General features: G+C 42.1%; 1 protein-coding gene across 1 annotated transcript; it reads right to left on the reverse strand.

The window, feature by feature from the left end:
- Nucleotides 1-3473: 3473 nt before the first annotated feature.
- Nucleotides 3474-25556, reverse strand: slc16a10 (solute carrier family 16 member 10). Its single transcript, XM_088325111.1, has 6 exons — nt 25089-25556; nt 11587-11731; nt 8542-8968; nt 6754-6897; nt 4992-5220; nt 3474-3832 (listed from the first exon to the last, which is right to left on the reverse strand). The coding sequence occupies exons 1-6, from the start codon at nt 25369-25371 to the stop codon at nt 3618-3620; spliced, it is 1443 nt and encodes a 480-aa protein (XP_088181237.1). The 5' UTR covers nt 25372-25556; the 3' UTR covers nt 3474-3617.
- Nucleotides 25557-26486: the final 930 nt, after the last annotated feature.

A 26486-nucleotide genomic window follows, 5' to 3' on the forward strand; every position in this document is an offset into this window, starting at 1 on the left:
GTCAATGTATTTGTGTATTATGACTATTGCATTATTTCTGAAGTATTTGTGTAGGATAATTGTAGTATTCTATAGTATTTATGTTGTATTTTAAGCATAACTAGCTGTATTCTTTGGAGCATTTCTGTATGAGTACTGAAGAAGTATTTTCTGTACTTTTGTAGTATTCATTTGTATTTCTGAATCATTTCTGTAATATTTCTCAAGGATATCACTGTAGTGGTATTTTTCTTTCCAGAACGGAGGCAAAATACACGAGCAATGAACTTGAAATGGAGTTTTGTCGAATCTTCGTAATATTTCAGCGGCTCGCTCGGCAACTCCACAAACATAAGGAAATAAAAGACAAGAAAAGAGATATATTTTCAATGAATACTAAGTCACTGACGGTGTACAATCTTAAGGCACAAAACAAGATATGACGCAACACATGAAATGAATACACAGAAAATATTTGGCTGGTTTGTTGCAGAAATGACACAATCATCTTCTCTTTGGGTGACATTGGTCCCATGGCAGGGGTGGGCAAACTAGGGCTCGGGGGCCACGACCGTCATTTTAATCCAGCCCGCAAAATGATAATAAATGTTCAAAATGTACTGATCAAACGCGTTTTCATGCCTTATCTTATATGTGTAACTCAATAAAAAACGGCATCCTTCAATGACAGAACATAGCTGGGTCCATTTTTTTTTTTTAAATGTATTGATTTAAAGTAAGGGTAGAACGGCGGCGCAGTGGTTAGCGCGTGTGCGGCACAGTTCTAAAGGTCTTGGGAAACTTCTGTGTGGGTTCAAATCCAGCTACCGGACTTCCTGTGCGGAGTTTGTATGTTCTCCCCGTGGGTTTCCTCCGAGCACTTCGGTTTCCTCCCACATTCCCAAAACATGCATTTCAGGTGGATTGGCCGGTCCAAATTGTCCCTAGGTGTGAATGAGCGAGCGAGTTGTCTGTCCCTGTGTGCCCTGCGATTGGCTGGCAAGCAGTTCAGGGTGTCCCCTGCCCGATGATTGCTGGGATGGGCTCCAGCACCCCCGCGATCCTACTGAGGATAAGCAGTGCAGCAAATATCCTGTGATGAAATGAGTTGTCAAAGCAAATGAACAAACTGAGTGTTTAAGAATATATCTGTTTGCTCATCATTGATTCTGGGATCAAAAGGACGTAGGTTCAATTCCCGGCTCCTCCGTGTTATATGTCAAAATGTCCTTGGGCAAGACACTGAATGCCTAATGCACCCAATAAGTAGGTAGGTGCCTTGCATGGCTGCTATTGGTGTGTGTGTGTGTGTGTGCGCGCGCGTGAATGGGTAAGTGTGAAGCGCATTGTAAAGCACTTTGGGAGCTCTTCATTGAGTTCAAAAGCGCTATAGAAATGCAGAGCATTTTTACCATTTAAGATTGTAGAAGCATATTTTTAGAAGTGAAATACATCCATGGGCCTTTTCTCAAAAGCAACAGTCGGCCCACCCCGTCTTATTCGAACATGATTTGGATCGGTTGAAATTCGGCACAAAGCTAAAAGAAGCGCAAAAGTAAGCGGACGCAATCGTCAGAAAAGCAGTTATCATGACAATGTTCACAGCATACAGATCGCGGGGCCGAATCCAGACCGTTTGGTGATTTCATCCTCCCCGTCATTTATTTACGAGTACGTCCCTGAAAAAGTTTTGATGTTTTTATGCAATCCAAGTGCTTTCTTTGCTCACTAAAGGGCAGTGTAGAATTTCCATAGCGAGGTGAATTGGTTCAGGTGTAATACTGTATTAAGTCAACTGCCTAAATAGCATAATACTAGGAAACAAGCTAAACATTTCTTTGAATGATCCTGCCCACTGCTCTATGTCAGTTGTAAAAAAAAGTTTTTTTGTTTTTTTTAGGGGATGGTGTCATAAAAGTCTGTAGTTTGCAATAGTCATTGATCTGTGCAGCTCTTTGAGACTCTTTGTGATTAAGGGCCAAACAAATAAACAGGACTGGACATGACTTGACTATACACATGCAAACCAAATATTTTCTTTGGCCACAAGAGATCAGTGTTGAATTTACAAAGTGTGGTGAGTTGGACCAGGTGTAAAGCTGCATGAACTTATCTATTAAATGAGCAGGTTTTTTTAGTGACGGGGCCCGCCTGAGAACAGAAAGTCTGGATCCGGCACCGGAGACTAACCCACTTTGACATCTCTGATGTCAAAGTTAAAACAGTCAAAATGATTTTGGACGGTGAATTCAGTCAACGAGCACAAAAAAAAGACAATTTGCACCAGAACATAGAAATAAATAAACTAGCATGAGGACGTGCGGTAACCGGCACTTTGGGTTAATGATTCTTGTGCCCGCCTTTGACTTTCGCCCCCGTTCGATCTTTCGCAATCCAATCCTTTCAAGAGAACATCCATCGACGAGGACACTCTTCGATGAGGTGTCGCTGATTTCTCGAGGACGTCGGCAGAATAGTCCTCGCACGTGCGCCGTCCCGGGTCAATGATTAGCCGGCGAGCTAGCACGCCTCGCTTACTTTGGCCGTCCTTTAAGGTGGTTTGACCGAAACGGGAACCCGGTCGACATCTTGTCCCCTTTCCAAAACGTGTCATCATCCGAATGTCAGTCATGTTTCCCACACTTAAAAGATTGTATTCTTTCGGAATCTTGACAAAAATAAGAAAATATCAAAAGAACATTAAAAAAAAGACGGTAAAGAAAGGAAAAAAGAAAACGGGCCAAGAAAAAAAAGGGGAAACAGAAAAAAATGAAAATGAATTGGAAAGAAGACAAGTATAAAGTAATGAAAACAGAAAAAAGGGAAAAACGGGAAAAAAGATTGGTCATGGAAAAATAAAAGCTAAAAAGACATAAAAAGTATAAAGAAATTCCACAAAATAAAAGAAATAAAGAAAATGGTAATAGAAAAGTGTAAATAGAGAAAAAAAAGAAACAAAATGGAAAAAAACAAAAAAAGGGAAACAAGAGGGAAAAAAAGACAAATAAAAAGAAAAGTAATAAAAAGAGAAAGAAAAAAGATGACATTGAAAAAAATGGATAACAAAAAGAAAAACGTAAAAGATATAGAAAAAACAAAAAGAAGACGATAGGAAAAAAAATAAAGGGAAAACGGGAGAACATAGAATAAATGAATCACAAAAAAGACAAAGAAGAGGAAAAGGAATTAGAAAAAGGAAAAGTCTCTTCCTTAGGACAATCTCCACCTTTAACAACTGTACAAAAAATATATATATATTCATATCTTTTTGTTTAACTTTGTTGGGGAATATTTATTGCTGCACTATTGGAATATCCTAAGTCTTAAGCACAAAGTTTTTGCCATCTCTTTCCGACAGTTCATCTGATTTTTATCTTTTGAGTCTGTATCACATATCTAGGAGGGGCCTCTCCCATCCGATCTGGGTATCGACAGAAAACCTGGGACGTTTTGATAGGCTTCCTTATGAGAGTTTTGACCCGGTCGAAGACGTTTCAGATGAGGGATTTTGGAGGACGGGATCCAAAGGGTCCGAAAACCAAAGGACGGGTGGGAGGGGGTCCCTCGGCAGACTTCCCGTCCGTGTCCCTTCAAAAGAAAAGCGGCGACCCGGAAGGCGAGAGGGCACGCTTGCCGGCTTATAGGACGGACTCTCCGGCTTTGGGTTCTTCCTGAGCTCGGCCCTTTTCCAGCATCTTCTGCTGGGCGGCGTCCTCCAGGGCTTCTTCTTTGGCTTTTTTCTTGCGGGCCTCCACCCAGGGGATCAGGCACAGCACGGCGCCCCCTATGAGAGGCGGGATACCCGCCAGGTAAAACGCCAGCTCGTAGTTTCCCAGTCGGTCCCGTAGGAAACCTGCAAAAAGGGGAAAATAAAGAGAAGGAAAACACAAGGGTCCAGATGAGCTCAGGCCAAAGGAGGCTTTCTACAAAAACAGCGCCGATGAAAACATTCCCCTGCTCTTAAAGGGACAGTCTTTGATCGAGTCCACAAGATGGTGTTGCAAGCAAAAGGGAGTCCGAGGAAGACTACAAACTACGGAAAGGGGGCAAAAAGCATCCCCCTTTTTCCCCAGACTTGGCCTTTCTCAAAGTAAGACGATAAAGAAGGAATTGAAAAATGGGAATGAAGAAATAAAGAGGCAAAAAGGGATAAGGAGAATAAAACGGGAAAGGAAAATAGAGAAATCGCCCTAAAAGGAAACTACACTGGTACCTCCACTTACCAAAGTAGTACCTGAACGGGAAGGTATTACTTCTAGGGAGTTTCTTGAACAATAGACAGTAAAAACACCCCCTAGTGACACTTTTCACCAACTGCCCTACATCGACAAACTGGCTACGGCTTCGAACCTGCCGTGTATCCCAGCATGCTCTTTGTGTCACCGTCAAAGTGCAGAAATGGAGTTACAGGGGGATTATTCTGTTTTTTGAAGCGATGTGCCTCTCGTTTGACGATTATTGTGCTACCAGGAGTTTCTCGAACGTTAGAAAGCAAAAACTGCCGTATATCCCAGCATGCTCTTCGTGCCACCAACAAAATGCAGAGATGGAGTTACAGGGGGATTATTCTTTGACGTTTATTGTGCTAATCCAATTATAACATGCATTTGTTTTATGTTCAGATGCTCTTTTATGATTTCCCCAAGAAATATACTGTACTTTTGCTGAGCTCGGAACAGATTTCGAGCCGGAACTCCTTTTTGTTCCCGATGGGGGCAAAGGCCACCCACTTCCGTATGCATTTGTAAATGAGCAACTTGGCTTGCCAAATAGCTCAAAAGGTAGCTCCGTAGATAGCTAGAAAGGCAAACAGACAGCTGAAAGAGTAAAAAGCTACCTAAATAGCAAGAGAGAAAGCTAAAAACTAAGCTCGATAGCTAGGCTAAAAAAGAGCTTGATAACTGGCAAAGGAGGGAGAATGATAATATTTTTTTCCTATTGACCAGACCCAAAGCGACTCCCTGAACCAATTCGATCGGTAAGTAGAGGTCCCGCGATAACGGCGTACGTACCCGCGATGGGCGGTCCGACGGTCATGGGCACGGACATGAGTCCCAGCAGGAACCCGATGGCCTGCGAGACGTCCTGCGGCCCCACCAGCTCGAAGGCGATGGGCGCCATGATGCAAATGAAGCAGCCGTCGAACATGCCCATCAGAAGACACACGGCGATGAGGCCGCCGAAAATATGGCAGAGCGGGATCATCATGGACATCACACCGATCACCAGGAAGGACGTCACCTGTAGGGAAGGGAAAAGGCAGACTTTGTGTCGACCGACTGCTGTAAACTGACATGAATTCTGCCGTAACAATTAGCTAAGTCACACGTGTTAACACAGAAAAGGCTCTACAGGTGTCGGGTAATAACGGAGTTTGTTTTATTTAGATTTAGATTTTTTTTTGCATGTTTTTCAGAGGAGCTGTGTCTAAAATGGTTAAAATAGTTATTTTTCCCACATGTATTATTTATTTATAGCACTCAAGAGTTAAATGTTTTAAATGATATTTTATTGTTCTGCATTTTCAGGGATTTTGTGTTGTTCAACTTGAACTCTGTTCAGTGTGTAAAAAGCTAAAATTGGTTTGTATTTTCTTAACATTTTTATAGATCTGCGAATATTTTAATTTATATTTCGTGTGTTTTTCAGGGATCCCTACAAAACATATGAAATGACTAATTAGTAAATAATTTGGTGCATACCGTTTTATTGTTATTGATGTTGTATCTTCAAGATAAATAAATCTGAGGAGCCGTTCAGGACCCTTGTCAGTGCCAAAATAGAGTTGTCCTCTTGCGTGCGACCAGTAGGGGGCAGTGGCGCTTCAGATGACATCATAATGACTGAGAGCAGTTGGTTGGGGGTATCATGCATTAACAAATGTTTTCTCTTTTATAGCGTGCTCTATACGGTCAGACTGCCAAAAGACATGGCAAGACTTTCAAGCATTTACCTGACCTCAAACATTAAAATTCTAGCACTTCTAAGGATTTCAAGCACGTGTCCGAACCCAGCTATAAATAAAGACGGCTCAAGACCGCGTACAGCCAACATGAAGTTATCCGATTATCACATACGTGTAATGTTCAAAATGTCCTTTTAAAGGGTTCTGGATAATTGAGCACAAGTGTGTGATCATAGGGGCGGCAGTAGCTCAGGAGGTAGAGCGCTCGTCTCGGGATCAAGGGATCCCAGTTCGAATCCCGGCTCGTCCGTGTTACATGTCGAAGTGTCCTTGGGTAAGACACTGAACCCCTAATACCCCCAATAAGCAGGTTAGCGCCTTACATGGCTGCAAGGCCCCTATTGGGAAATGTGGAGCATGTTGTAAAGCGCTTTGGGAAGTCATTGACTTGAAAAGCGCCATAGAAATGCAGATCATTTCATTTCATCATTGGACACACATGTGCTCAGTTCAAACCCCAGTTGGGGCCCTCCGGTGGCAGGATGTATATCAGACCCTCACAATAATAAACCTTACTCGCGCACCGCAGCACCTATTTACTCACAGCAAGACAGCAAAATAGGGCGACAGCATTAGCAATCTACGATGACCGAAACGATCCAGATTAGAGCCAAAATTGGTACAACAAACTGACTCATAATAAAATCACATTTCATTTCGTCAATATGATCTTAATAACGCATTTCTTGCTTAATGACCGTCTGAATGTGCTTTGAGTGATCAGAAGGGTGTACTTTATAGCTTTTGGGGTTCATTTCGGGGAACTTTGAATCAAAGGTTGAAACAAATAGAGAAAAGCATTGGGATACCTGCAAGTAGACCTTGTTGACCCCCCGAACGTAGTCGGCCACCCTCCCGAAAATGAGCCGGCCGAACCCGGAGGTGATGCCGATGCACATCAGCAGGATTTCCTTGTTGGCGTCCGTGCCGAAGCGCTCCTCCACGTGCTTCATCTGCGAACAGAATTCCAGCCTCACGGTCAACTGCCGTACCTCCGGGGTCCTTTCCGTCCGAGCCGTTCAAAAGCGGACCTTCTCCAACGCTGACGGAAACGGCGGCCGGCACGAATTGCAAAAGTGATGAAAAAGCGACGCGAGCGGCGTCAATACGCGACCAAAGGTTAGCGATAGCGCTACCGGTACTTTGGAGAGTTCGAAGTCCGACGAACGCGGGCAGAGTTCGGCATCCTAAAGTAGCGTTGCCGTGGCAACCCAAGAGCCTATATTTTTGAATAGCGACGGAATCGGCGGCTGGCAAGGATTGCAAAAGTTACTCAAATGAGTCAAGACTCGAGGGGTTTATCACGTGACCAAACGTTAGCGATAGCGCATACAGGTTACATTTTTGCAGGTTGCCATGGCGACAAAAAGAAAATGGGCAACATTTTTGAATAGCGACAGAATCGGAATCCGTGGCAAAAGTTCTGAAAATATGTCGCAACTCGAGTGGCGTCATCACGCGACCAAACGTGAGCGCTTCCGGGTTACGCTTTCGCAGACCTTAGAACGGAGCCTCTGGGGTTGCCAAGGCAACAAAAAGAAAAAGGAAAACATTTTCAAATGGAAACGGCGGCCGGCATGAATTACAAAAGTTATTTGAAAAAAAAGCGCCGCGACACGAGCGGCATCATCACGGGACCAAAGGTTAGCGATAGCGCTACCGGTATTTTGGAGAGTTTGAGGTCTGACGAACGCGCGCGGAGTTTGGCAAACTACGGAAACTCAAATGAACCAAATCATCCAAATATGTGATCCTGGTAATAACATCGTAAAAATAAAGTAAGATGCTATGTTTGAAAATTCAAATAAACAAATTCCAGTTGATGGGCTTCATGGTTGTTATTTTTAGGCAATTATTTAAGAATATCATGAGAATTGATTCATCTCATCCATTTATATATATATATTCATCTTTTCAATGCTTTACAGGAAATACAACAAACCCAATTTTAATTTATGGATTTTATAAAGCAAAGGAGCAAAAAATGTGCTTTTTTTAAGCTAACTAGCTGGCTAGCTTTTGGTCTTTTCTAGGTATGTTTTTACTTTTTTTGCATGCTAGCTGGCTATCATTTGACCTTTTTTGATAGCCATCAAGTCCAATTTTGGCCTCCTTTTTAGCTCACTATCTAGTTTTTAGCTTTCTATCTGGCTAATTGGATGGCTTTTTTACTCTTTCAGCTAGCTATCTAGCTGACTTAGTTTAGTTTGTAGTTTATCTACTTTTCTAGCCGACCATCAAACTACATTTTCAGCTTTTTGGCAAGTCATTAAGCTCATTTTTACTTAGTTTTGCATGCTACTTAAGCCAACATTCTCCCTCCTTTGCCAGTTATCAAGCTCTTTTTTAGCCTAGCTTTGTAGCTTAGTTTTTAGCTTTCTCTCTTGCTATTTAGGTAGCTTTTTACTCTTTCAGCTGTCCATTTACCTTTCTAGCTCACTACGGAGCTACCTTTTGAGCTATTTGGAAAGCCATGTTGCTCATTTACAAAGGCATACGGAAGTGGGTGGCCTTTGCCCCCATCGGGAACAAGAAGGAGCTCTCGGCTCGAAAAGGCTCGGAGCCGCTCGATAACGAAAAAAAGGAAAAGGTCTCACCAGATGAACGTAAGGCACAAAGTATCCGTAGAGCGCGGCGGGGATCCCGAAAGCCCAGATGCGATAGCCCAGCGATCTCCAAATGTTGACGTTGAAGATCCGACTCAGGGGCGGGCAGAGGCGGTCCCCCGGCTGCCGGTTCGGAGCGGGCAGCAGGGGGCGGTAGGTGAGCCCGGCCAGCATCAGCACCGCCATGAAGACGGAGAGCAAGCGCAAGGTGTTGTGCAGGCCCACTCGCTCCAGCAGGCCGGAGAGCACGAACGGCAAGGAGATGGTGAAAAAGCTGCTGCCGGCCGTCACCATGCCGTTGACCAGACCCAAACGCTTCTTGAAGTAGTGGCCCAGGATCACCAGGCTGGGCTGGTAGGCGAAAGAGCAGCCGCAGGAAAACACGATGCCGTACGTGAAGTAGAGGGGGCCCAGGGACCTGTTGAGCGGGCAGAAAGCACAGAACCCGGAGTTTTAGTCTTTTTTTTAAACTAGGGTTAGGGCGCGGGTCTCTGACATCTTTAAAGATACCGTTTTGTAACCAGTTTCTAAAAACGACAACTTATTTTATTATCCCTTAACCGCTCGGGTCGTGTGGCGTGTTTCTTCATTTTCCTCATGGTGAAGTTTTTGACTTTTTCCTTGCCCTCATGTTTGTTGCAGATCAGATGATGGTGTCATAATAGTGTGTGGTTTGCAATAATCTGTGGTCTGTGCAGCTCTTTGAGACTCCTGGTGATTAAGGTCCAAACAAATAAACAGGACTTGACTGAGGTTTTTGACTTTTTCCTTGCCCTCATGTTGGTTGCAGATCAGGGGATGCTGTCTTAATAGTCTGAGGTCTGTGCAGTCCTTTGAGACTCTTTGTGATTAAGGGCCAAACAAATAAACATGATTCAACTTGTCTTGGGGGAAGTACAGCCTGGTAGCGCCCATCATTCTACAGGCTGACAAACCTGGTCTCAAACACTAAAACGGTTGTGGGAATCATTTTGGAGTGGCCAGGGGGCCGCATTGGGGTTCACAATTTGGCCAAGGAGGCCATGCTCATGACTTATATTTTTCCATTTATGAATAAATATAATTTGATCTTTCTTTATATTCGTTTTTAAATAGATTACCGGTAATTATGAGCGCTTCAAAACCTAAGCAAAATATAAAAGGTTCCCACTTTTGACCCAAAGAATACTTGCACAGAAAAATTACAAAAATATGACGGCAGAAATATTAAAAATTTACTACAAAAATACTACTATGGAAATACAAAAATACTACAGAAATATCCCAAGAGTAGCATGTTGGTTTAAGATCAGGTAATGGTGTCATTGTAATCCTGTGCAGTCCTTTGAGACATTTTTGTGATTAAGGGAGTCAGAAAGAAATGTCACTTGACTTGACAGTACTACTGCAGAAAAACTACAAAAATATTTTCTAAAAATATGAAAGAAATACAACTACAGTTTCTCTTTTCCTCTTGATCTTATTCGAAATTTTCCTGCCATTTTTCTTTTTGGTGGACAGAAATTTTGGAGGAAAACTGCTTAATTTGAGTCTCTGTAGATTGCATTCTTGCTTGTGGTACAATTTGTTTTTGTATTCCATCTTTCTTTTACTCCTAAACCCTACTTTCTTTTTTCTTGCTTTTTTTGTCTTGCCTTTTCTTGCTTTTTCTTCTTTTTGTCGGCAAAAAAACATTTGCAGTGTAAGTCTACGTTTCTTTTATTCTTTCGTGTGCTTATTATTTTCTCTTTTGGAATTCCTACATGCTTTTTCTTCTTAGTAGTTTTTGGCACCACACCATACACAGCGACATAGTGCTAAAATATCACCCACTGTCCCTTTAAGGAGGAAAAAAAAAGCCTATGCCATCAAGGACAGTACACACATCTTCTTTGTTCCTTTATCTCCTTGTTTTCTTTATCCTCACTGTAAAATGTGGACCTGGAGTGCCACGTCCAATTTTGTTGTCACAATATATTTAACCCATGTTGTAACAATGACGATAAAGGTAGATTCTATTCTATTCTAAATGATTTAAGGTGATGGGATATTCTTATTTCTTTTGTCAGAAGGAGATGGTTCCCTTTCAAAATAGCCGACTTTGCACTTGAATCTCGGCGGGGCGAGCGAAACCCCCGGCAAAAACCTTTGAAGGTGTCGGCCCGGTTGTTTTCTGAGGCGCCGCCGTTTCCGCACGCCGGTCCGAAATTCCGGGACGCGATTAACCAACGGGTGCTACCGACGCGTCTTTGCTAGCGTGATCGTCTTCATCAATCCGCTACTGATATTTTTTGCTCGTTTTTCAGAGGATCCGTGTCTAAAATGGATTCAAATGGATTTTTTTGCATCTTATCATTTAGTGATAGTACTGAAGAGTGAAGTTTTTTTTGTTTAGCATTTTCAAGGAATTCGTATTGTTGGACTTTAAATCTGTTTAGTGAGTAAAAAGCTGAAATAGTTTTGTATTTTAAACATTTTCTTTTGTAGATCTGTGAATAGTTTAACATATATTTCACTAATTTTTCAGTGATTCCTGCAAAATATATGAAATTACCTATTAATAAATAATTGTATTTATTTTTTAAGTAATTATCATAAAAAAAAAATCTGAGAAGCGGTTTAGGAACCAGAAGACTGCTCTCCTAAGTGAGCAGAGCCAAAAGAGCCAATTTTCTAAACAGAGCTGTCCTCTTGGGTGCGCCCAGTAGGGGGTGTACATGACAAGGCCATACTAACAAGCCACCAGAGCAGACGCGACAGCGTCGTTTTCACGCACTCTTTGAAAAAAAATGTTCATTTATTGCGTGGTTTATGGAGTCGAGAGAAACAATTTTAAGCACATTACCCAATATTCAAGCATTTTCTTGACCTTGAAAACACAACTTTGAAATTCAAACATTTTCAAGGATTTCAAGCACTCTACCAAACCCGCGCGTCACTGTTGGAAAATCGCGTCTGGCGACGAATTCCATCGTCGACCGTTTCTACGATTGATATTTGCCTACGACGTCGACTAACTGTCGCAGCCCTGACCTTCATATGTTTTTTTTGTCTTACGTGACGAAGGAGCTGGCCAGGAGTCCGACCAATCCGACGGCGGCCCCGCCCACCGCCGTCACCCTGCAGCCCAGGATGTCGGTGAAGATGCTGACGATGGGCGAGCAGAAGAAGATCATCCCCATGGACAAGGAGCCCACCCATGCTAAAAACACAAAAACAAAGCACTTAGTCAAGCATGCGGTCCAGCCATCCTAACGTATTTTACGAAGAAAATATATAATAGTCTTTTGCATATTTTATGGCTGTTAACTTTCTTTAAAAATCATAAACAGAGTTCTTACACATTTTTTCATGGCCAAATTCGAGCACTTTCAAGGTCAATTTTTCCATGACCTTCAAAGGAATAAATCCACCTTTTTTAAAATATTCTCAATTTTCAGACTGCCATGAAACAGCAATGACACCCATTTCAAGATTCTTCGAGCATTTTCCTGACCTTGATAACGCAACATTAAAATTCAACTATTTAAGGATTTCAAGCACCTGTACGAACGCTGGATTATAAAGCACGCGTTTACATTTCTGGTCCATTTTATCGTCCAGAATCTAGGGTATATCGGAAGACGTCTTGTTGACGTGTCCGCGGGAAGACAAAGTGGAGGACAGGAAGGAGTGTTCAGGAAAAGAAGGAGGCCGGTCGGCCAGACACGCCATCTTGCAATAAATCATATACGGCGAGGAAAAGATTTCCGCGAAGAGCGCGAGTCGGACACGCCGACACGTCCGCAACACATTTTTGTCCCGGGCGGGAAGGCGCCGGCCGTCTCCGCGCTCAATCACACTTGATGTGAAAAAAACAAACACGCCTTGACATTGTGTTAAAAAAAACAACAATGGTCAGACAGACAACCAATTCATCATTTACGTCAGAGGTCTCAACCTCGCGGCCCGGGGGCCAATAGCGGCCCCTAGGATGAGTTTTAAGCCCTCGCCTTAAGATGAAAGTTAAAGAAACGGTGTTTATTATTTTCCCACTCGCTGTCACAGAAAACGAGTGCTTAGAGCAAGACAAAATGTGGGGACTCAAAGGGATTATTTCTTTTAAAAAGAAAATGAAAAAAATAAGAGAAAAGGGGGAAAAAAGAAAAAAAAGAAAACAAGAAGTAAAAGAAAAATGAAAATGATTTGTAGTCTTTTCTCTTGAATTCCTTTTGCTTTCCTTATTCCTTTTCTCCATTTTATTTTTTTGCCTCCGTTTCCCTTTTTTGCCTCTTTATTCTTTCTTCCCCTTCTTTTATGACTTGAAAAAAATCTTGTTCCCTTATTTTTGTCTTTCTTTGAGAAAGGCTGGTTGAAATGGGAATAAAAAGACATCTAGTGGACAAATATCAAACACTGTCCCTTTAAGAAGAGCGGGCTATTTTTTATCATCGCTGCTTTTGTGGAGACCCCTAATTGGCCGGACCTTACCCAGACCGCAGCTTCAGCGGCCCCTAAATCAATCGAGTTTAAGGTTCGCAGGTTGAAAGCGTCCTTCGGTAGAACTGAACTCTGTTTATGGTTTTAGAGCTCAGGAGGTAGAGCGCTCGCCTTGGGATCAAAAGATCGCAGGTTCGATTCCCAGCTCCTCCATGTAATATGTCCAAGTGTGCTTGGGCAAGACACTGAATTCCTCATGCCCCCAATGAGCAGGTAGTTGCCGTGCATGGCTGACGCCGATGTTGGTGTGTGAGTGTGAGAATGGGGAAGTGTGAAGCACATTGTAAAGGGCTTTGGGAGGTCTTCATTAACTTGAAAAGCGCTAGAGAAATGCAGACGAGACGATTTACCATCTTTAAGATTCAATCTGCAACGCTAGTGGAAGGGTTTAAAATTTAGGCTGAAAAGACACTCTTATTCAAAAGCTTACGAGCGATAACGACCTCATTCTCTCGTCTTTAAGGGAAAGGAAAAACCCGGTTGTTGCACGGCGCGTGCATTTCGGGCACTCGGACTTGATTTATGACATCCTCTAGAACCTGAACTGAGATCTTGCGACAGGAAACAGCCAACCGGAGATTCTGCCATTTCAAGTTTGATGTTGAATATGTTTTGTGTATCGTTTCCCAGAGCAACATCTATTCAGCCAGGTCATCCGTTTAGTACGGAACATATCTATCTCTCTCTTAAGAGGGGTGACCGACAGCAAGACAAACACAATAACAAAGAAAATAAAGAAGGGAAAAAAAAATAGCAAAAAACACAGACTAAGATCTTAGGACCATGACCAACGCAAATGCCCAAGCACCCAAACAACTGAAGCACCTCGGCACCCAAGTTTCGTCCCTCTAGAATCTAGAGGGACACCAGAAAGCGGCCGTGTCACTCGGGTCAGGGTGACACAACACACTCTTCAACAGCAGGGCTGACAGCTTTCACTGGTTTACCCCCGCCGCATCATGCGGGTACCCTGCCCATCCCTTAGAAGGTGTCTAAACATCCCACTATCCCTTCACATCACCTCTCCACTCATTCCTATCACCAACAAGGGAAAGGTTTGAAGTACAGTTCACACTTACAGCCCATGATCACGTTGGATGAGCAGATAGAAAATATTCAATACATACGTTTTCACAATTGTGTCTCACATGTTGATGATTCTTAGAAAGCATTTGAAGTTTTTTTTAATCAAAGTTTGAAGCCCGAAATATGGCAAGATGTCAAAAAGTTCTTGTAGGGGGTAATACTTTTGCAAGGCAGTGTATATCGATACAATAATTAAGAGGATCAACCAACACCTACAATAGAAAAGATTGCCGTTTTCTTTTTAGCTTGGCCATTTCTACAATCTTTATTTGGCGTCCATTCGCGATGTTTATAGTCGTCGCGCGGACGGAAAGGAAACTCTTTTCACGCGGTCTCTCTAATTTTCTTTTGCGTACGCCAGCGAAATGCTTGACGCCGACACGCCAAAGCTTTTGACCGCCTTTCTAGGAAAAAGCGGACTTGAAATTCCCAAAAGAAAAAACGGACGCGAGTGAAAACGCAGGCTTCTGTTTTTTCGTGTTTTATGTTTGCGCAGCAGTTCGAAGGAGGATTTCTGCGACGGTCTGCAGAAACTGCCAGACGTCGCCTTATCATTTCATTTCCTTTATCCCCCCCCCAAAAAATAATACAATGATATATTGACACTGTATTTTCCGGACTGAAAGCGCACTCGATTACAAGGCGCGGCCTCTAAAAATTCCTCGATGAGAGCTTTCTCTTCACATACATATAAGGAGCACTTGACATGAAAACGGCAATAGGAGAGATGGTTTGCATTCAAAAGAAAAAGTTGCAGGAAAACAATTCATCACGGAACATATATATCAGGAAATTCCACAACTAAGTTAAATCGATTCGTTTATAAATGGTTACTGTATGTAGTTTTTCGTTTTCTATTTGATTTACCAAACTTTCAGGTATACGGTGGAACCTCGGTTTTCGAACGAATCGGTCTCGACCAAAAATTGAGAAATTCTTGCTTCGCTTTTCGTTCAAAAAAATCGGAGTTCGAACGCCAGTATGCTAGGGTGCGATGCCGAGCGGCGTACGGGTGTAGATCGTGTAGATTGGCCCCACCCCTCGTGAAGAACTGTTATCACGTGCGCGCACACTTCTTTTCGCTTTCGTTTTTAATATCGGTGAACGGAGTGTTTTAACCCCTAATTATGCCTCGGAAAAAGTTCGGTGCAAGCAGCAAAGTTGCTATAGGTGAAAAAAGAAGAGTAGTGCGTACAACTATTGCATTTAAGAAAGAAATAATAGGAAAATATGAAGAAGATGTGCGAGTTTCCCTTCTTTCGAGGGAATAGAGCATGGTTTCTGTAGACCACCACAAAGGTAAGAAATCCTATTCATAAGTCTTTTCTTTATCCTTTAACCGCTCACCACTTGTTGTGGAGACCCCGGTGCTAAATGACGTGTAAATGACCTGATTTTTTATTTTTACACATTCACGTTAGCGTAATCTTTCGTACGGAAGATTACGCTAACGCGAACGTACGATTAGCCTTCATGTTTACGTTCATAGTAAGCCTTCAAGGATTTGGAACGGATTCAAATGATTTTACATTACTTTTAATGGCAAAAACGATTTTCGGTGATCGACCAAATCGGTTTTCGAACAGGGTTCTGGAACGGATTCCGCTGTATAAGGGTATATCAGGAGGTAGAGCATTCGTCTTGGGATCAAGAGATCCCAGTTTGAATCCCGGCTCCTCCGTGTTACATGTTGAAGTGTCCTTGGGTAAGACACTGAACCCCTAATACCCCCAATAAGCAGGTGAGCGTCTTACATGGCTGCACGGCCGCTATTAGGAAATGTGAAGCACAATGTAAAGCGCTTTGGGAAGTCTTAACTTGAAAAGCGCTATAGAAATGCATGCATTTCATTTCATAAGAATACCAGATTTTAAAGGCCCACTTTCTAATATCTGGCAATTTTGGACTTCTAAGGTGTGCACATAGAGAGTACGGTGTGGGTATACAAGATAGGGAGGGCGCTAGGAAGAGCTAGGGAGGATAAACCTAGCCAGAATGTTAGGGCTAGAGAGAGCGAGGGATAGCAATGGAAATGGGGTTAGAGCTAAAGAAAGCTAGCGCTAGCAATAGAGCCAGAGATATAGTTAGCGAGAACGCTAGCAATAGAGCATAGGTGTCAAACAGGCGTCCCCCGGGCTTGTCGAGCCCGCTGAGGGTTTTAATCAGGCCTGCAGGACAACACAAAGCGCAAGAGAAAAATGAGCTGCGGTTTTAAATATGTCCACTTGATGTCACCCAAGCAAAGCAACTGTACTTGTCTCCCCCTGTATAGCTTTTTCTCTTAAACCTACTAGTCCAGCCCCCAGGAGGTTTTTTTCCTAACTAGATTGAGTTAGAGACCGGGCTAAAGAAAGCTAGAGCTAGCAGTAGAGCTAGGGATGGAAATAGCTAGAGCTAAAGACCGTTTAAGATGGCTGGAGCTGGCTAAAGCTAGAGATATCTATCTCCTGGTCCAGCAGTGTCAGGTAACAGAAAGAAAAGGAAAAATAACCCTGGACAAAACATGTTTTTCTCACAATAAGAGGCGAGGTCAGAGGAAACCTGTGAGAAAAAAGAAAAAGAAGAGCCGATTTTTTACTAGCGTAAGAAGAGAACGCTGTATCGCGTTACTGTGTTATTACTGGCGGAGGTCACGCTGGAGCCCAGACAAAAATCCACTGGCTCGCTTTGCATGGACTGCAACCACGTTTGCGGTCTTTGCTACAATTCATTAAAAATAATAATAATAAAAAGGTTTTTAATCAAAGATATGATTTCAGAGACTGAGATGCAACTCAAAGCGCTGTAGAGGTACAGTTAATGTACAATAAGAAACTTTTCCAAGTATTATGGTCATAGCTTTCTTAATCCAAGACAACAAATGCAGCAATATTGACAATAATCCCTGAGCCTAAACATATATTTTACTGCAGGCATTTCTTCAGCCGCCTTTTTGCCGCCGTCGACGCGAATCGGAGCAATAAACGGCAAAAGATGACAGGAAATTGCTCCTCTTGCGGAATCGTTTTTTGCGGGAGACAAAACCAAAAAACGTAATCCGGGATTCCCTCCGTCCCGATGACATCCAGCGCTCCACTCCGCTCAGCAGATCGACTTATTTGCAGGGTTGAACCCGACAACCCCGAGAAGACCACTCACATGATGTCTTTGTTCTACGAAAAAGAATAAATCTAAAACGGGAACCGATGGGTTCCTCGTGACTCTGCTTCGGTTTGTCATTTCTGCTGGCTAAAGTGGCCGACAACTCCGGTCAACGGTCTCCTCGACTACATTTGTTAGAAATAGTCAACGAATTGATTCCATTGTAGTCTTTGGTCGTCAGACACGTTTTTCCCAACAGAGTGACGCATCTCCACATGAATAAAATCCCTGCTGAGAGTTGTGCATGCTCAACTCTGTCTTGAGCAGTAAAACAAAATGGCAATGTCAACATCGAGTACATAAGCTTCTCATATATGAGAGCATTTTAGCCTGGATACAGCAAATAAAGAGACTATTTGCTAACTATGCTAAACAGACCTTGCGTAGGATGGCGGTATACCTCTGTGTCAACTCCTGTTTATTTGTTTGGCCCTTAATTACAAAGAGTCTCAAAGGGCTGCACAGACTATTGCAAACTACAGACTATTATGACAGCATCCCCTGATCTAAAACCCACATGAGGGCAAATAATACACAGATATTGTCAACATCAAATATAGGTTATTCGTATGCTATAGAATAGAAGTGTGTTTTAAGCTTAGATTGAAACATTTGCACTGAGGTTGCAGATCCAATCTTAGGGGGAAAAGCGTTCCACAGCACCGGGGCACGGATGGAGAATGCTCTCCAACCTGCGGATCTCTTCTTGGCTCTTGGGATCACTAGTGGACCAGCGTTTGTGATGCGAACATTCAAAGAGAAAGCACGACAGTTGAGCGAAACGAAGTCCGAGTCGCCTCGATAATAGTAGAGTAACATTCAAACCGAAAAGGTTTTAAAGACATACATTGTACATTTTATAAGTACCAAAACTTGTGAAGCTTGGGGGCATGTTTAGCCTGGTTACAAATAACAAAAAGTTTGCATAATAGGAGGATGACCTCATGTGCAATTCCTTCTCAAAGTTTTCATTTTCCTCATGTTGAGGTTTTTGAGTTTTTCTTTGCCCTCATGAAGGTTTTAGATCAGGGGATGCTGTCATAATAGTCTGTGCAGCCCTTTGAGACTCTTAAGGGCGTCACCAATAAACATGACTTGACTTGACCTTAGGGAAAACTGTATTTTTGCTCATCGCAGGGAGTTGTGGTTACGATTCACTGCGATAAAAAAGGAATTAAAATACTTTTATTTGTCAATCCTACGCTTGAGGCTGTAAAGTGTGGTCTTTGCTTTCAATGTGTTTAACTAAACAATAATTGTAAAAACAGGTTTCTGCCGCACGAAACTGGCCGACCACAGGTTTTTTTTTCAGAACACACCCTATCTCGTTTTCAAATGAGATAAAAATCATGTTTTTTTTCCTTCTTCACGGTGGTTTGGGGCCTCAGCAGGCAGGAAGTGAAACCTAGCGAGTAGGACGCTGATGGATGTGTGTGCAAAAAAAATGTGGAAGAAAAAAAAAAAAAGAAGCTGAAACACACAATCGTCAAAAAGGTCCAGATGGAAAACGTTGAGTGGGAATGCCGTATCCTGATCGAGGCGGGTGGAGAGCAAAAGCGCGACTGCCATTGGTCTACAACGCTCAAACACTCTCCCTTAAAAATAAAAATCTGACATTCCGCTGTGTTGCAATACGTCCAGGTTTCGAGTTTCTCGCCACGCCATTGCAAGAAAATACAGAACATTTCCACTTGTATTGAAATCTGCATTTGTCTTTTACAAGAATTGTCTTTCAAATAAACAAAAGTCAACTTTGATCATGTTTTACCCCCAAAATCCAAATATATGAGACCCTGGGAACTTGCTAAACCCGCATGTTGGAAATCTAAAGGCTCAATCTTTTAAAGCAAATGATATTATAAGGACATTAAAAATCTTGGTTGGTGTCTGGAAAACATCAAATGTAGCGGCGAAATCGGATTTTGGAAAAGAAAATGCAATCTTAAAGACCGTACTCTTGAAAATGTTGCAAGCGGCATAACATGTGGTGGGCCTGTCCACAGTTAAAGAGCTAAAAATGTGCAGCACTCAAATTTCAACTGTTGCTCCATCTTTTTTTTTTTTTTTTTTGCCCGGCTTACGCATCCATCAGTTTTGCAGGGGTTGAATTGGATCCTTTGCAAGTCTTGTGGGAGCTGCAATATATCCACGTATACTAGCTTGCTAGCGGTGCTTCAACAATGTCTGACATCACCAAAAAAAGTCAGTTTCAAATCGATTTTGGATAGGATTTCCAGGAAAGCAAATTGTTTTATTCTAGGGCTTATAGTTTGGAAGATAAGGGTGTTTTTGTACACATGGGAAGTTAATTTTTGACAGTTTTGAAAATCAAGTCGGTTTCTTTAAACAGCTTTAAAAAAAAACTAGGTGCGAGCAAAGTTCTTTAGTAAAAATGCCACAAAATACTGCAAACAAGCACAATATGGTATTATCCTTCGGCGCAGACTGCGCTGAGCAAGTGAGACGAATGAATGTCTTGCGCTGCGTGCAAAGATCCTCCCACCTCTACTGCTCACCCAATCGAATTAGTTTGATGGAGTTTTCACCTGTGTACAGCTCGCTTGGAGGTTTTTGGAGGCCCGTGATCAAAGTTATAAAATTTATAAATATGTGGCCCGCCAGTAATGTTGACCGCAATATAAAATAAAGACGCACCAAAAATCTAATGAAAATGCTCCAAAGGGCGAGCTACGAGGTTGTGACGCTGATCGCCGAGCACTGAAAACCTTTCACTGTGGGACAATTTATTCAAAACTAGGCTGACGCATTTTCACCTTACCAAATCTGGTCCGCTTTCTCAAAAGTGGGGACACCCCTGTCACAAAGTATCTCAATAGTGTCGTTCAATGAGCTTCAATTTAAAGGATTTCTGAAAGACCTATAGTAAAAACGGCGCAAGTTGGTGAGACACCATGACAATATACTGTAGTTGAAAAAGTGCCTTATATATATACTGGACTGAACCACTACTTCCTCAGTGTTGCCACAGCTTCACTGGTACCATGATCAATATAAAATCCCCCACAGCCACAGAAACCTACCATGCAAATTTGATCTCCAAGCCCTATGTACTCACGAAAGGACCTATAGGTTCCTGACCCTTATTGTTTTGGGATATAAGGGTGTTCTTATATTATTGCGTTTCCAGCGTACAATAATATATTTTAAATTATTTATATAATTTAAAATTTCATTCACACCAAAGAGGACGGTACTCAAACACAATCTATTCATTCTAGGGCTTTTAAAAGCCTCCAATAGGTGAAAAAAGAAAAGGTGATAAGGCGCTGATAAGAAAAAGTGCATGTCAAGCAAATATTAAACAAGCACAAAATAAAAAAAAACATTGGAATGATATTCCAAATGTTCTAAATGCTTCCAAGTTGTGAAAATAATATACATCTAAAAGTAATCCATTACCAATTTGGAATGGCTATAAAAAAAATTCTGTTTCGTGACCATTCTGTGGATTTTTTCTTCACTGGGGACGCTCTAACCCAGAACAAAAATGAGATTTGATATTTAGCTCATTTTGGACCGTTGTGACAGCGAGGAACTTTAAAACGTGCACTTTCTTCAACCAATTAGTTTCAGGACGTCGTTTCTAACCCAGGGAAGTGAGGTTTATTCATCTAGTTTTTAGAACGTGGAAGACGAGGGCGCTCTTGCAATTTCTCAAAAGCCTTTTGGACCTCGTGTCCCTTATCTCAACAGCCTTGACAGAAGTGCAGTTCAAGCGCTCGGGCAATCATTAACCGGGCGGGGCCCAACTTTACGGTTCCATCCGGGACGGAGGCTAATCATCTCCACCAATAGGAAACCAGAGTCAACAATCACGGTCGGGCTTTCCGAGCGCGATGGGGTGACCTGGAAAAACACCGGGACCGCCCGACGACAAAACGTAACACGAGCCCAGATGCTGGAAAAATATTTTGCGGCGCTCGCTGTGGCCAAACATCAGCAGAACCTTTCGGTCCTTATCGGTTAGGCAAACAGGACCGCGTGTGTCAGGCTTCCCACGGGGGGGCCCCGCCAAAAGTCCAGATACGGATTCTGACCTTGGCTTTCGGACATGGGCGGAGACCCTCCGCCCCGCCGGCCGGCCCCGGCATTGGTTGATTACCGTTCTCCATAGCAGACAATTGGGAATAGAGAAGACACGAGAGAAAAAAAAAAAGCCCTCGAAAGGATAGTGAAAATTGTGGTCTGGATCAGGGTTGCAACAACCAATCGATAAAATCGATGATTAAAAGCGTTGTCGACTTCATATCCTCAGATAGTCGTGTTGCGCGATGAATGAGCCGCGTTAAATCAATGCAGATAAGTGCATCGAGACGTGTTGTGAAGTTGTAGTACCACCTGGGTCCGACAGAGGGTGCCGTCTGACCGTTTTTAATATAATATATCTTACTTTTTTTTATCATTTTTTGTTCAACATGACATTACAAACAAAATTGCCAAGAAATAGTCAAACACCAAGCTAGCAATTTTCGATGGAGCAGAAAGTGCTGCAGAAATACAGAGGTAAAAATTATGAAAATTAATATTGAAAACACGACGAAGACTTGTTCAACACAATGTACATATTCTTAAGCAAATTTGATATATATCATAATAAATGACATTTTTACCCCTAGGAGACACTGAATCATACGCACTGTCCCTTAAAAGTGCAGCCCTACCATATTATGAATTAATTAACTGACGGATTTTCATAAGAATTCTTTTTTATTTGAGATCTTATTTCACAACAGGGTCATGTAGTTATCCAGACCTTTTGTGGAAAATGCGTTTGAGACCCCTAATCCAAACAATAAGTGTGAAAATGAAATGATCTGCATTTATATAGCGTAAATATATAGTGTAAATATTCTTTAAAAAAAAAAACGTCCCTGTATAGGCGTTAGGTAATATGTGGCTTACATTTTGAGTCGCAGGAAATTCTTCCCCTTACAATTTCCCATTGGGAAACGCTACCTTCATGTTTCGCACGGCCCATAATCGATACGCAATGCGTAGGACAATGCCATACAAACTAGTACCAGCTGCCGTTTACTAGAGGAAAGATATGCAATGGCAAAGCCAAACTACTAGAGAACAGTGTCTGCCTCATTTTCAAGCAGACATGTTGAAAAAAGAGGGACCAATTTCAAAAATTTGCAAGCACTTCACCCAAAATTCAAGCAGTTTTCGTTCCTTCAAAACACAATGTCATAATTCAAGCATTATCAAGGAGTTCAAGCAGCCACGAAAACCCAGGAAAACCAAATAAAGCTATATGGATTCAAGTCATAATTGTTTCGACATAAAAAGCAATCGTTTCCCCTTCAAAATAAAATCAGCCCCAAAAGCAGCTGTAAACATTTTCTGTTTTGTGAGCATTCTGTGGATATTTTTCACCACTAGGGGCGCTCTTACTCATTACAAAAATGAAGATGTCATACTTACATACAGTATATCGTTTCAAAGGCATCTTTACATGAAGTAAATATCGAAGTTATCGACACATATTTCACAGATTCCCATTGGTGTGTTTGAGGAATTGTTGATGAAATCGGAAAATACAGAAAGAAATGTTTGTGTTGAAGGCGGGGCTGAACACCGCCATGTTGTTTGCAAATCATAAAAGACTCCAGGAGAAAATGTTTGCGCTGCTCAAAACGCGTTCACTAGGAATTCGGAGTCAAGTTGTCCTTGTAAAAAATAATCATCATAAATAGTACATAATACTCTACTGTATTATAATTATACTGTGCTCCACTGGTCTCCAACCTTTACGGAATTTCGCTTACCGGTGCTCCGTCGTCGTGATTTTCTAGTAACATGATTTTTGTGAGTTGTTGACTGAGTCCATTTAACCCCACTTCCAGTAATTCACCTGGTGGTAACAATATAGTAATAACATGACCTGCATTTTGGGGGTATTAGGGATTCAGTGTCCTACCCAAAGACACTTCCACATGTAACACGGAGGAGCCGGGATTCGAACTGCGATCTCCTGATCCCAAGACGAGCGCTCTACCTCCTGAGCCACTGCCGATAAGTAGTTATCTAAAAAAATGCAAATTCAACTGTGTGCCCTTTTAAACTGATTAGTCATAAAAAGTAGCCCTCGGTTTGAAAAAGGTTGGAGACCCCTGCTCTACTCCGCGATACTCTACTCCATTGGACTCCATTTTGTTCAGTTTTGATATACTCTACTGTACTCCGCTCTATTATATTTTATTCTATTATAGCAGCAACAAAGAGAGTAAATTGTGCATTAGGTTAACCATTTCCTAAAACAAAGACAATACCAGGGCAAAAATGTTTCATATAGTGGACATTTTGCTTTCCTTGTCCCATTCTGAAAAAGGACAGACACGTCTCGCAAACGGATTGCGGTCTCAAATCAAGCTTGAAGCATAGCTCTTCAAATACTCAGAACCTGCTATTCAGCAAATGTTGCTTCCGTTATCCCTCCATCTTTGGAGACAGAGCGCCGGCTTTCCAAATCCCCACCTTAGAGCGGTAACCCGAACGCACCGCGTTGACGGCAAGACAGATGGACTTGACGCGAAAATCACACGTGATACAAAATCAAACGACATAGCTTGTATATATCAACGTGAGGCTAATGCATCATCTCATACCGAGACTTCCACTTATTTCCAGACTAGAAGGAAACCAACACATTAACAACGCTACCTGGCTTTAGTATGTGTTTTCCTTGTGCTTCATACGTTTTTAATCATTTTAAATCGTGTACACTGTTGATCAATTTTTGTATGGGGAAAAATTAAAAAGAAAAACAGGATATCAGTTTTTTGTTCTCTCGTACGAAGAGGTATCGCTGTACAAAAATATAAAATCTTTTGGGACATTTAAGAAATTATTTCTTTCCTAATTTCACTCGTTGACATCGATACAAAAGGACTGGCGGGTTAATGCGCCGAGCCATCAATTTGCGGATACCAAAGTCGACCGGCATTGTGGGAAATGTAGTTCTTGCGCAAACTCAAACATTTTAAGCTCTCGCGGGCCACATAATATGTTGAGGCGGGCAACATATGGCCCACAGGCCAAGAGTTGGACACACGTGATCAACATGAACAGAATAAAAAGATGACGGATTCAAATGTGTATGGATAAGACTAGATTTTTTTGCAGATAGATAGATATAGATACGGTCTTCATCCCTGTAGGGAAATTCATACTTCCAGCAGTATCCTTGTGTTGAAAATAAAATTATAATAACAGAAAATGGAATCCAGAAATACCCAATAGAACGTGTTGATACAGAGTATTTAAATAGTGCTACATAAAATACAATGTATTAAAAATAGGGTAATATGCAAATGAGGGCGTGGAGTTTCATGTGGGCTTTTACTCCCCCGGGTGGAGTTAAAGAGCTTCATGGCATGAGGAAGAAATGATCTCCTCAGTTTGCTAATTACTAAAAAATAAAAGGGTTAAGAGCATAGGGAGAATAAAAACACATGTCTAAGACATTAAATGTGATGACAATAAATAAAATACTAGAAAACGTGGACAGAATAAAAAGAAAAATGAACGGGACAAACATTTTCACGTGGTTAATTACTAAATAACAAGGAGTGGTTATAAAGAAAATAAATTTAGGAAACATTAAATGTTTTACACAGTTAATAACTAAAAAATAAAATGCTTAAGAATGGGGAGAGAATAAAAAGAAAATTAAATGTTTTCACATGGTTAAGTACTACAAAATAAAAAAACAGAAAAAACGACCAAGACATGAAAAATAAACCTTTTTGGGGAGTTTTGGGGGTTCTCGTTCCGGCTCACCTACAGGGACTTTGTCGGGACTTTCGGGGTTCCGCGTTCGGTCTCACCTGTCCTGAAGCGAAGGTCCTCGTCGTCCTCGGAACCGAACTCCCGGAGCAGGGAGAGGAATAGAATCCCGAAGGCGTTCTGGATGCCGAACACCGAACCGTTACACCACATGGCGGCCAGCATGACCAGCCAGCCCCAGCCGCCCTCCGGGTGAACGAACTCGACTTCGGTCGCCGGTTCGGCGGCGGTTCCGCCGTTCTTCTCGGTCGGCGGCTTCTTCTCCTCCTCCTCCTGGGTCGGAGCAGCGTCATCATCACCGGGGACGACGACCACTTCGGCCATTGTTGGCGCCTGAACTTTGGGGTCAGAGTTCGAAGGTGGCGTAGAGGGGGGGGTTAGGGTTCGGAGGGGTCCAGGTAGCCTTCAGGTGTGCTTGGGGGCTCGGGAGGGTTGGTGCAGCATCCGCGGAGGGAGGCGGGGGACACTGCGGGGAGAGTCCGCCAAAGTTCGGCTAACGAATGTCACTCGAAACGTGGAGCAACCTCGTAGAAATAGACAGCGCGGAGGGGCGGGGCTTCGGGACGTCCCGCCGCTGATTGGATGACTGTGTCTTTAGGAGACGTCAAAGCACCCTATGTTGTCACAAAGCTGATTCTTTAAAACGTGACTTTATCAATATAAACATAAATATTAAAAAATGAACATTTATTTTTTTTATGTCAACTGGTATTGTTACCTTGTAAAATGACTTTGTAATCACTAATTGTTTCCAAAAAATATTATTTTTATACAAATGAAATGTGGAGAGGCGGGGCTTCGAGACGTCCCGTCGCTGATGAGACAGTGTCTACGGGTGACGTCACAGCCCCCCCTCATGTTGTTGCTTTTTGACGTGACTTTATCGATATGTTCAAAAACAAAAAACATTTTTGTTGGTAATTGATATTTTTCCATTTGAAACTTGACTTTGTAGATAATTAAAATAGATATATTTTAAATAATAAATCATTTATCTTTTTGTTAACTAAGAAATACGAAGGGGCGTGGCATCGGGACGTCCCGCTGCCAATTGGGCCTGTGACGTCACACCGGTTGTTGTCATTAAGTTTTTTCTTTTTAACGTCAAAAAGTCTGATAATGTCCCGTTTTGACGTGACTTTGTTGATAATCAAAAAAATATATTTAATAAACCATTTAGTTTTGTTGGCAGCTCATACTAATAAAATACAGTCCCGTTGCTGATTAGGTGACTTCGAATGACGTCATAAGCGTCATTTTAACGTTTTTGTTCGTTATGTGTTTTATTTTCATAAAGGGAATTATTTCATATTGTTTGTGTGTTATTTGTGAAAGGAATACATCACACATTTCAATAAAAAGCAAAAAACAAGACACACAAAATTAGCTCACTTGAACAGCTACACTTGCTAGCTGCTCTTGTTAGCTTCTACTGCAAA

The sequence above is a fragment of the Urocampus carinirostris genome, chromosome 20, assembly GCF_059441175.1.
Source record: "Urocampus carinirostris isolate Australia breed hairy pipefish chromosome 20, RoL_Ucar_1.0, whole genome shotgun sequence".
In the NCBI taxonomy this organism is placed as follows: Eukaryota; Metazoa; Chordata; class Actinopteri; order Syngnathiformes; family Syngnathidae; genus Urocampus; species Urocampus carinirostris.